The sequence below is a fragment of the Manis pentadactyla genome, chromosome 3, assembly GCF_030020395.1.
Source record: "Manis pentadactyla isolate mManPen7 chromosome 3, mManPen7.hap1, whole genome shotgun sequence".
NCBI lineage: Eukaryota > Metazoa > Chordata > Mammalia > Pholidota > Manidae > Manis > Manis pentadactyla.
In genome coordinates, this window is record NC_080021.1 from 188,525,303 (window position 1) to 188,537,705 (window position 12,403).

The 12,403-nt window shown below is 48.8% G+C and overlaps 1 protein-coding gene across 3 annotated transcripts in view; it reads left to right on the forward strand.

Moving 5' to 3' along the window:
* Positions 1 to 5,326: 5,326 nt before the first annotated feature.
* CCDC180 (coiled-coil domain containing 180) overlaps positions 5,327 to 12,403 on the forward strand; it is a 68,086-nt gene continuing 61,009 nt past the window's right edge. For 2 of the 3 annotated variants that reach the window (XR_008996562.1, XM_057498869.1), the window contains exons 1-5: positions 5,327 to 5,714; positions 6,933 to 7,123; positions 9,892 to 9,980; positions 11,046 to 11,155; positions 12,222 to 12,347. Coding sequence is in view for 2 of the 3 variants with exons in the window: in XM_057498869.1 (XP_057354852.1) it covers positions 5,646 to 5,714; positions 6,933 to 7,123; positions 9,892 to 9,980; positions 11,046 to 11,155; positions 12,222 to 12,347 (585 nt within the window). In the remaining variant the exon portion in view is untranslated. The other variant, XM_057498870.1, reaches the window with a different exon arrangement.

Consider the following 12,403-nt stretch of genomic DNA (forward strand, 5'->3'; position numbering starts at 1 on the left):
GAAGCATTGAAGGGGAATTTACCAGGGGGTAAGCCTACTCAGTCCTGCTACCGCACGCCTCTTATAGGCAGCCAGTCCTGTAATTGGAAAATCAACATTCTACCTCTAAATGGATGTTAGCCACAGGATTTTACTTAGAACGTGAGTGCACTGAACAGAGCATATCTGTGAGTGCAGACACCATGTTATACCAATTTTTTTTGCCCAGAGTCAGGACTTCACTACCAGAGACTTGGGTCAACTGAGTATAGCTTTTGACTAGGTAAAATTCCCATCATTATGGGTGTTTACCTCTCTAGAGAGTGCTTCATTTTTTGGAGCACTTTCCAAGTGCCAGGCACTATGCTGAGATTTTGGCATGTGTTATCTCATTTACTTTCTCACCTCTGTAAGATTGCCTTCTTATTATTCTGGTTCTGCTGATGAGGAGTCTCCAGCTCAGCGAACGCACTCAGTCCAGGTCATGGTGAGTGGCAAAGACAGGCTTTGAACCCAGGAGGCACACAGTCCCAGAGTTGGGGACTGCAGCCAGGTCCTGTGGAATTGACTCATCGCTGGCCATTCATTCTTTCTGCCAGGCTCAGTACTGGGAAGGCAGTGGCACCGCTCTGTGCTTCATTCTCCCTGCTCCGCCCCTCAGGGGCTGGTGTGCTCTTGGAAGAGAATGTAGAAGCTTCCTGGTGCATCAAAATGCTTAGCAGATGCATCACTAAGGGGTCCCCACTGGGGGTAGAATTGACTGGCTGTATCCTCTGTTGGAGTCTTTTCAAATATCTATGTCACAACATGCAAGTTTCCCCTGCGGCTGACGTGAACCCTTTTATTTCTCGGAGTGCTGGCCCTCTAGTCCCGCTCCCTCACCCCCCAGAGCAGGCTGTAAGTGCCACCCTTGCCTCTCATAGGCGATGCAGACAGAGAGCCAGTCCAGTGTGCAGGGCACCGAATCCGAGGCTACTTGCAGCAGTGATACGAATTTAGGGCCTCTGACACAGACTTTCCAAACCAGGACGACACATAACATGATCTCAGCCTTGTTGGTTGTAGGTCACCTGCCCACTTGAGGCTGGTGGGATCCAGTTTTGAATGAGTACACCATCTAAATAGGAAAAAAAAATTGTTCGTAAGGTCAGTACATGACTGTGTGTTGGTTGATGAATGAGGCTGTTGAGAGAGGTTAGAAAATTAGAAATTTTTGCCTGCTGTGAGCAATCTAGTGATCGATGATAAAGCTTCATAGAAGTGTTTATGCTTTTTGCCCTGATAATTCACCTTTGGAGGAACATGTTAGGAGCATAGATTTGTTAATACCTCAGGGAGTAAAACTGACCTAACTTTTCTATATTTTGAGCACCTGAAATGTTCAACTCCAGCAGTGAAGCAGGCTACTCCTTTGCTGTTGACTGGTGGTCCCTGGGAGTGATGGCATATGAGCTGTTGAGAGGACGGGTACAGTAAAATTGTACTTCTTTCTGGTTATCTTATAGCAAGTTCCATTTTTAGAATGAAAGAATGGATTTTCTTTTGCTGAAAACCAAGCAGTCTGCTTGAGGGGTGAAAGCAACTATGCCACGTGATGCTGATAATCACCCCTGGGGTTTCTGCACACATGAATTCACTCTCCTATATACACAGCCAATCATGTGAGTTAACATTAAATTATGCAGATAAAATTGAATAATATGGATATTATAATCTCCCAGAGAGGAAAAATCAGTGCACCTCACTAAATATCTTGTGTAAATATATTTGTTTGCTTAAAGAAAATCACTGTGCAGTCACAGACCAGGACTCTCAGATGTGCTCCCCCATGGTGAGTGTGAATTATTAATACCACATAATTCATGCCCTGTCTTGTTGGATTCCTGTCATTTGGCTCCTGGATTCTGGGTTTAGTAGAGAACTAGAGTAGTTTCCTGTTCAGGGAAATGTTTCTTAAACTAAGAAAATACCGAGGAAGAATTTTGCCCTCATGTGATTTTACCTCAATGGTAGTTCCCTGTGATCTCATGTATTAACATTATCAGACTGATTTTTCTTCTTTTATTTTCCTTTTTTTTTTTCTTCAGAAAGGGGAACAAAAATTATTATGAGGTTGCTGAATTTATGTATTTATATAAATATATATTAAAGAACATTTAAGTTGTCTAACAAATGTTAATTATACAACACAGCATCATCACCCATAGTCAGCAGGTTATGCATTTATTCAGACCTTAGTTATCTTACAGATGAAAGAGACAGGGTATCTTGGGAGCCTAGCTGAGAGGCTCCTGCCTGCCCCAGCCCCACTGGAGTCTCTGCCCCCCAGTCTAGGCCTGAGGCCATGCCAAAGGCTCCACCTCCCCCGGGTAGCTCTCAGGACATCCCCTGCACAACTCTTTCTTCATCCACTTGGGAAGGGGACTCCCGAGGTGCCATCCCCATCCAACAGGGCACAGGGTGGTAACACTTCAATTTCTCTTTTACGTGAAGCTTCTGACTTCCATTCTGGAAGGATCCACTAAGAATCCATCGGTTCCCCAGCTTCTTATAAGCCATCTAGGGCATGTGTCATTGCCAACTACACACCCAGGTAAGAATCCTGACTGTGACTGGTTGGCAGTGACCGCTGTAGAGGGAGAGAGGGAAGCTGCAGAATGCATACATATCTGTCCCTCGTGCAGCCACTTGGACCCAAGATTAGGCAGCCATTTCCCCCCAGGCCCATCCCTGGGGCAGGCAGGGTGCCTCCCTTTGAAGGTGCAATAAAGACAGGAAGAGCAACAGGGGCCTGGCTCCCTGAGGACAGGCTGGCTGCTTTAGGGAAGAAAAGAACCCCATTCACCCTCACAGCTTGGAGGAAGCTAAGTGCCAGCAAGATGAACCAGCATGGAAGCCAGGGACTGCTAATTCTGCCAGTTTATCAAGCCCTTCTGGATGAACCTCGCCACTACCACTATATTCTATTACCAGGGCCTCCTACTCACCCAAACTGCTTCCTGCTGCCCATGGACCAAACAGATCTCTCTTCTTTTTAATCTAGACAAGCCAAGACTGGAATTTTTTAAAGATACTTTAAGTTAGAAGCAAAACTTCACCCTGCCCAGTTCTTCCCCTCTCACCCCTGCTCCCTTCCAGCCTCCAGCCTCCACTCTCCCTTGATTAGCCGTTCCTGGCTCAGTGAATTGTCTCTGCTTTCAGGAGCTCTTCTGGAGAGGAGGGGAAAGCAAATAAGGGAGGAGAAATCTGTGAATAATGGGAGGGGTGTGAGTGCAAGTCCTTATTATTTGAGAACTCAAAAGATTCAAACTGTCTGGGTGAGGGTTTCCACTGAGTTCCTCTGAGCTCACGGCTCCGTGGGCCTGGGGAGGGGAGCCCCTCATGTTGGTCACCTGAGCCTCTGTTCTCATTTCTTCCAAGAAGCTCTGTTTCGACCAGTTTTAGTTTCAAATGGGCATAGTTTCTTGCTGTAAACACATGAAAATCTCCAATTCAGCTCAATCCAACCATAGGCAAAAATTACTAAATTGGACCTTGCTAAAATTAAGAACTTTTCATCAAAAGACACCTTCAAGAGAGGAAGATGGCAAAAGCAAAATGGGAATAAACACGTCATAAGTTTATGTGGAAAAAGCCTCCTATAGGATATGTAACCAGCTCCCATGAATTAATGAGAGAAAAGAGACAATATGCCAAAAAAAAGATGGGCAAAAGATTTGACTAAGCATTTCACAAAAAGATAACCAAATGTCCAACAAATATATGAAAAGGTGTACAACTTCATTAGTCATCAGGAAAATGTGAATTAAAGCCACAACAAAACACCACTACACATACATCAGAATGGCTAAAATAAAAACCACTGACAATACCAAGTTTTGGTGAGGATGTGGAGCTTCTGGAACTCTCTCAAATACTGCTGTGTGTAAACTCCCAACAACTACTTTCAAAAACTCCTTGGTATTATCTCCTAAAGATGGACTTACACATACTCTATGACCCAAATATTCCACTCTTAGATAAATATCCAATAGAAATGTCTCTGTATAGGTTCACTGAGCAAGAAAATGTTAGAACAGCACTACTTGGTAATTTTCTAAACTGGAAACAACCCAAATGTACACCAATAAAGGATAAATAAAATGGGTTATAGTTTTATAATAGGATGCTATACGGAAATAAAAAGGAATTAGAACCATATTTAAAAATGTTTCGAACTTACAAACATAATGAAAGAAGTCTGACATAAAAACATTCTGTATGATTCCATTTAAATAAGGTTCAAAAGCAAGCAAAACTAATTCAGAAGTTAGGATACTTGTCACCCTTGGGGTAGAGAGCGCAGTGACTTGGGATGGGTACCTGAGGAGGGCTCCTGGAGAGTTGGTCATGTTCTACCTATTGTGGGTGCTGGTTGCCAGGCATGTTCCCTTTGGATAATTAAGCTATACCCTTATGATTTCCATACCTTTTGGTATGTATCCTGTGCTTCAACACACAAATCCAGTCAGCTGGATCCAGGACTTGTGGCGGCCTCTGAAGAGGTCCAGGGAATGTAGGTTGGATTAGGCAGGTACTGCGGTGTTGGAGAGGGACTTCTGAGCGGGGGAGTGGGTGGGTCTGAGCTAGATTTTAGGAGGGTTATGCGGCAGTGGTGGGTAGGATGAGTGGAACTCAAAGTGTCACATAAATTAGGATGAGTGGAGCTCAAAATGTCACATAAATTAGCCTTTTTATAATTCCATTCAAGCGTCGAGGCCTGAATTTTAGGACCTTCAACCTCTTAATCTGACAAGGAGATGGCCTTGGACACGCTTTCAGCTTCTTATAGCCAAGCACTGCCCTATGCTGCTTCCCAGCAGAGGTTGGTTTTAATCAATGCAAAGAAGATAGGATGATTTGCTTGACCGCAGTGACTCGGAGCTACATCTACGACTTTTCAGAACATTTAGTGTGCTGCTCCCCTCGCTCCCGATGGTCCCGACGTACCCCTGGCACAGAGGAGAAACGGGTAGGGAGGGAAGGGCTAGACTCCGAGATTCCCTACTCCCGGCGCGGAGCTCGGGTTTCCAGGCCTGCCCCCTCCCTGCGCGGAGAGGAATGGGGGCGGGACCAGCGGGGCTCCTCCCCTCTGCGTTGCCGCGGAGACCCAGCGCGTCCCGTGGCCGTTAAGGTGGGCCAGGCCCTGGCTGACCCGAGAGTGCTTTCTGAAGGTGGGGTGCAGGGCCTCCTTCCATTTGACCGGGCTTAGAGGGTCTGCCAGGGGCTGTCCCCGCTCCTTGGGAGCTTGGGGTGGGGGTGGGGGTGGGAGGGCTGAGAGGAGGCCGGGGGTCTTCTCAGCGACGGTAGGTGACTAATTAGCATAGCCAGGGTCAGGCTGTGCTGCCTCGCCCCTCCCTTCGTCCTTTTGTTTAAAATTAAAATCCTGAGGGTGGAAAGGGGCCCGACGTTTCTCCCAGAGTAAAGGAGTCCCGGCCTCAGGTGGGTCCCGCACCAGCTCGGATCCGGGGGGCCATATTCTCTGGGGAAGACGTATGTTCGTCGCGGAGGGCAGTGGGGCGCGGGGGTAGGTCGGTTTCTCAGCCTCCGATTGGTAATGAGATCAAAACCCAGACGTGATTCCTGGACGGTGGCTTCCCAGTAGGGGCATCCCACCAGTCGCCAAGATGTCCTCAGTGGGAAAGGTGACCCAGGTTCCCAACGGGAAAGTCTACCAGCAGATCTTCAAGGCTGAGGTAGGCCTATCCCTCTGTCCCCCCTTTTCCCATCCCCCTTTTCCCTCTGCTCCTCAGACTTCCCTTTGCTCCCCCCCAACTCCTCTCCCTCCCTCTGAAGGCTTCCTTGCCTGGGACTCTAATAAAATAAGGGCTTCGAAACTGCTTTGATTTTAAAAGTAATTCTTACTGGTTCTGAAAACGTAGGAGTACAAAATTAGAATGTCTATCCTTGAAAATAAGAAAATTTAAAAGGTTTTAATTAAATTTAAATTACTCAGAAATAGCCAGAATTAACCATTGGGTGCCCTGGGTCTTTTTCCTATCCGTAAAAGCTTTTCTGATTTTTCAGTTAAAAACTGAGTGCTTTGAAACCTTTTTTTCTCTGTTAGCAGTATTTCACAGACCTTTCCCACACAATAGACGTCCATATACTTCATGTTCAGTGGCTGCCTAGTTGTGGATTTAGGACTTCCCATAATGTATTAAATAACACCCTTTTGACAACCATATAATTTCTCATCTATTTAAAAAACTTCATAAACAAAGGATGTCAAAAAAGAAATACACGGACTCAAACCCTTTCTTTGAAGTTCTGTACTGCTTATTTACAAGGGATTTTCATTCTTTGTGCCCTAAATCATGCACTCTGTAGAAGGCTTGGAAATGATGAAAATACAAAGAGACCAAAGAAACCAATCACTCACAGGATCTGGCTCCATGGAAGCAACGCACCATTCTTAATATTTGGCATATTTTCTCCCAGTCATTTTTCTATGCATTTAGAATTTTGAGATCATACTGTATAATTTTTGCTATAATTTTTAATTTATGTTTTTAATTGATATGTTTTATACCATATCATAAGCATTTCCACATGTCATAAAAATTTTTATAGAAGTCTCATTTTTAATAAATGCCCAACATTCCTTTAAAGGGTCATACCATGTTTACTCAACCAATCCCATGTTATTGGACCGCTCCATTTTCCCACTTTCTTTTGATTATAAAAAGTGCTGGGACAGATCATCTTAATTTTCACTAAAGCATCTTTCTAGAAGTGGGTGAATGACTGCTGGTTGGGGATGGGGTGGGGGGCGGTGGAGGTCCCTCCTGGGGCGAAGGCCTCCCTGCAAGGTGCCATCCTGCTGGTAGGGTCCCAGTCGACCTTCTAAGACCATGCAGCCAGCCTGAGGGTGCTGGGGCTGATCCCCTAACCCAGAGCTTCCATGGATTCAGGTGCAGCTGGTCCGCTCCCTGGCAGCCAGCAGGAAGCGGGCTGTGGAACATTCTGTGACTGCGAAGAATGGCAAGAAACCCTTGATGAAGAAGGTGGATATTCCTGAAGGGGAGTTGATGGCTCCTCGGCAGTGGAAGTGGGTGCATAGCCTACCCAATGACTGGGTCACAGAAAACCCTGTTCTCTACAGGTAGGTCCTATGGTCCAGGCCATATGCCCACACTGGGGATGTGTCAGAGTCTTCAGGCCTCAAGAAGAGCTCACACCAGATGAGTGCCCGAGAGAGGAATGAAGTCCCGGTGCCTCCCTGAAAGAGGGAGGTAATAATGCCTACTCTGCAGGATTGTCTGCTTCTCCCTCCCATCATCCCCCTCTGCACTCAGTAATTATTGATCAAGTGCCTAGAGCCAGGCACTGGGTTTGGGGATCCCACTCTCCTGGAATTGGAGGTAAATAAATAAGGTTCCCCCAAAGGTGAGAGGGCTCTGACACAGAGGATGGAGTGGTGGGACAGGAGTCAGGAAAGCTTTCTATGGAGGGGCCTCAGCTGACACCAGACTGAGGGAAGGGAAGCCTGGGGTCAGGCTCTGAGGCACAAAGGGCTTGGTCCGCTCCAGAAGACTGAAGAAGTCAGTGGGCCTGGGGAGAGGGGTGGGAGATGAGGCTAGGAGAGGCTTGCAGGCCATCGTCGGTGTTCTGGATTTTACTGAAGTGAGCAGCTGACTTGCATTTGTCAGGCCTTCTGGCAGCTGTGCACAGAATGTAGGAAGCTGCAAGCAGCAGCAGGGAGGCCAGGCAGGAGGCCAGTGCTGTCCACAGAAGCTTGGTGGGGCTGCAAGAGGGAGAGGAGGGCCTTTCAGGTTTATTTTGGAAACAACGCACTGAACTAGATGATGGCTTGGGTGGGAGGAGAGGGTTTCTGAGAGTCCTAGGCTTCTGACCTGACCTGTCTGGATGGACGGTGGAGGCACCATTCCCTGAGATGGGAGCATATGGGGTTGGGGCAGAGCGATCAGGAGAAGGTGAACTTGAGATTCCTGCACATGCCATTCCAGCTCCCGAGCTCAGATTCCTTATATAGAGAAAAAAGAAAGGCAAGGAGAAAGACAAGGACAAGGAGGCGTTTCATCTTTCTCACAGGGCTTTTAGGAGAAAATAGCAGAAGCTGAGCTTGCCTTTGGCTCTTTAAGCTCTGCAGTAGCCATTAACCCCTCTCTGGTCTGAGACTTTGGGACAGGAAGTCAGTCCATCTCTACCTGTTTTCTTTCCATCCCTTTTGGGGCAGGGATTGACCCAATGCTGGGAAAAGATCTCTGCCCTGACCTGATCTTTGACTTTTCCCAGGGAAAACTCCCAAGGCTTTTGACCCTCAGCACCCTTCACTATCTACAGATGGGCAAAGCCACTGGCCCCCCAAGCCTAGGCTGGAGACCAGCTTTCCCAGCCCATGTGCCTGAGGCCCAAAGCAGGGATCCCAAAGCACAGACAGCTGGGGCCTGTCCATGCTCCCCTGCCTCCCAGGAGATTGGGCCCACAACCTGGCCATGACTCCACCTCCTGCAAGGGTCCAAACCCTCTCCTAGCTGGCCAAGAGCTGACCTGTGCCTCCCAAGGGTCTCCTCTTCCCAGGGTTTAGCCTAGAACCACCCATTATCCTAGTTACTGGTTACAGCATCAGTCAGCAGTTCTTGGCACCCATGGGACAGTGTTTGAGAAAGCACTTTTCATAGAGGGTGCTGGCGTTGTGCTGTGTTAGCTTCCTGGGACAGATGGACAAAGCCAGCTCTGCCTGGATACAGATCCAGAGCACAACTCCCTGTGGCCTGTGGCAGGAAGAGAGATGTGTTTGTAACGTGCCAGCCTCAAAACTGGTCACTAACTCAGCATCACTGTCTCTCTGGGGTGCCTTGTCCTCTTCCTGAAAGTTCAACCAGTCAAAGCCAGTCAAGTTGTGTATTCATTCACCCAGGGCAGGGCCTCTGGATGAGTGGGAGAGGGACCCACGGTGGGCTGGATTACCACTTGTGTAAATCAAGCTCTCAAGGCCCCAGGTCAAATGGCCAAGAAGCCAGAGCCGTCAGCAGCTGCAGTAGTCAGGGCACCCAGGCTCCCATGGGGCCCTTCTTAGTCCAGGGGCATTTCGTGGACAAGGCTGAAAGCCTCACCTCTGGAGAGTCGGCCTAGGCCCCACCACTGTGCCCAGGTCCTGAGGTCTTCCTTGTCGGAGGTCTGCAGTGCAGACGACACGAGAAGATGACTGGAAAGTGCTGCACACACGGGGGCCCCGAGGAATGGCAGGCATCCCTGAGAACTGCTGCATCTCTGTGGTGCTTGCCCCGTGGACCGTGCATTTAGGGACTTTTATTCTAAAGCTAAGCTCATGCTCACCCACCCTGGTCCTTCTTGCTGAGATAGTTTGTCCTGGGATCTCGACTCTCTCTACCCCAAACCCCTTGGACCTTGGACTTCATGTCATATGCACGGGTCTGGGAGTCCCAGCTCTCCTTTGTACAGTGGCTTAATCTAAGTCCCCTTCCTCTGTCCTGGACAGTGGTTACCCCAGCTGCCTCATAGGCTGGGTTGCTGAAGGAGCCAATGCTGAATGCTCAGCACTGGCCTGGCTTTCCCAGGCTGGTCCCACACTTTCTGGTCCTCAGTTTCTGTATGTGGAAAATGGCTCTTGTCTACCACCCACATTTGGTTTGCAGCCAGAGTGGAAGCAAGCTTCCTGAGGACAGGCCCTGACTTCTTGTCTAGGGACTGTGGTGTCTGCTGGCAGCAGGTGCCCATGCAGTGTTTGTTGGCAGACTGGCACAGCCTTGGGGGCTCTCTGGAATTGGGAGGGCCTGGGCTATTGCCGACACCCAGGGTCCCTCTGAAGACCCCCTCATGAGCCAGAGCTGCCCTGAGAGGGCAAGAGGGCTGGAGGTTTATTGTTCTCCTCTGCTTGTGCCTCAGGGAAAAGAAAATAGCCAAGAAGGAAAAAGCTCAAGAGAGTGAGAGCACCATTGCTGCCCGGGAAGTCCGGGGCCTCATGGACACTGTGGGTGAGCCTCCATTCAGCCACGAGGGCAGGCCTGGCTGGAGCCAGAGAGAGCCCCGGGAGGATCTCCTGGAGGCTCCAGTATGGAAGTACCTAAAGCTCCCTCTGTGTTCCTCTGCTCAGCCGCAAAGGGGGCCTCCTGCCCTGAACCCCCTCCCCTGGGCCTTCTCCCCTGGGCCTTCTCCCCTGAGCCCCCCCCCTCTGCTTTCTTCCTGTGCAGGAAGCTGGGAGAGGGGAAGGGGATGCTGGGCCATGGCATTTACTGATGAATGTCAGTGGGTAAAAGATCTTGTACTGTGATTTCACAAGAAGATTTCTCAATTTACATTTTTTCCCTTCATACTATATTGTCCTGGTTTGACTTTACCCCAATATGTAAGCTCTTTTTCTTTACAATTTAAGAAGTAAAAATAATATACATGCTCACTGTAGAAAAAGGAAGGAGATAAGCAGAAAGTAAACTTTCTCCCTCCACAATAGCACCCATTCTTCTCCCAAGAGTGCCCAACCCACAAAACCACATGATGTCCAGCTTCCCACACAGTTCTGGGGACAACAGAGCACAGGTCAGAGTGCGGACCCTAGAGCAGATGGCCCATGTCCAAATGCCTGCTTGGCCACTGTGTACTTTCCCTAAGCCCCATTCTGTGTGTCCTCTCTTGTAAAATAGAGCCGATAAATAGAACCTGCCCCTTGGCCTCTTCATGCACAGTAATGGAAGCAGAGCAATGCCTGGTACATGTAAGGTGCTATGTAAGTGCTGCTTATTCTTACTTGTGTATGTATTTGTGTCTGTGAAACTTTCTAAAAAACATAAATGGTTCCATTCTATAAATACCACTTTGGAACTTTTTTGCAGCATATAACTGTATATGCAAGACTTCATTCCCCATAGCACTCACGGATCACCTTCATCTTCTCTTTTTCCTTAAGCCACTGACACTGCTGGCCTTGTGTGGGGGGTCTACGCCCTGACCAAGGCCCCCTCTGCCTGCTGCCTTTTCCTGGGCACTGCCCCCTGGCCTTGGAGCTCCGAGGGCAGCCTTACCACCTCTGTTGTTCTCCGCAGTTCCGGAGAAGATCGGCAGCATCACCCTTCAAGCACAAGGAGACTACAAGAAGCGGAGCTATGAGAGTGCTCTGGGGAGGTTTAAGGAGGAGATCGCTCAGATTGGGATGGTAATAACCCCCCTCTCTCCCCTTCTGTTCCTGGGCCACTCCAAACCCTGGCTTGTCACTGCTCCCTCCCTTCCTTCCCTGACACCTTGGAGGTCCTCCGTGGTCACCACGGTGTAGGTAAAATCATAGCCATGTTTGAGTGTCTAGCTATGAGTGATTGTTATGAGCATAGCCCTATAAGTCAGGTACTGTAATTACTCCCATTTTACAGGAGAGGCCCAGAAAGTCTTGTCTGACTTGACACATAAGGGGCTAAATGGAAACTGGACTGCAGGTCTAATGCCAAAGTGCAGGCTTTGAACTCCTTGCTCAATCCTACCAGTGAGAGGCCATATGGCCTAGTCCCTTGCCCACCCCTGCTTTGCAGCCGGTGCTGCCTGGCCCTTGGGCACACCACCCTCACTTGTCTCCCTGTTCCTCTCCATTGACCTTCCATCTCTTAACCACACTGGCCCCTATAGTGTTCCCTAGGTGAGGCCCTTCTCTGCCTTGCCAGGTCTTCTCTGAGCCCCACATGGCACTCAGCGCTTTCTCCCCAAGTCTCCTCTGATTGTTGCCTTTCCCCTATTCCTGGAGCTGGTTCAGTACCCAAAGCACCAGGAAGCTCCCCCAGACCATGCATCCCTTTCCTCATGTGTCCCAGCTGGACGGGAGCTCCACTGTCATCCATGAGTCTTTGGCCATACAACATAACTGAGCCTCAGTTTCCTCATCTGAAGTAAACTTGGGATTCTTTCATTAGCCACTTTAATGAATATTTGTTGAGCCCCAACCATCGGCCAGCCTGATGTCAGCAACTTCTTCATAAGCTGTGATGAGGACCAAGTGAGTCTGAGGATGGGGACTCAGCATATAGCAGAGCCCCACGCATGGTGTGTGCCTGAAATAAATGGTGGCTGTTCTTGTGCTCTGCCTGTGAACTTATTACTAAGCCTTAACTCCTTAGAGCTAGGTAATTATTATTACTTTTGAGACAGGACTGTGGCTGGCACTTCCACATTACAGAGGGGCTTCCTTCTGCCCCAGTGGTGTTGATACCATAGGCATCGCCCTTGGCCTGTTTTAGGAAATGGAACCTCTCATCTTGGAGCCAGGAACACTGTTCATAAAAAAGCTGGCTGAGTCTGATCAAGACATCAATTCTCTCTTCCAAAAGGTGGAAAATGACAACCTTGAAGACTACACCATCCAAGTAGGCATCCCTCTGTGGCGGGCTCTGCCCTACCTGGGTCCTGCCCCTTCCCCCGA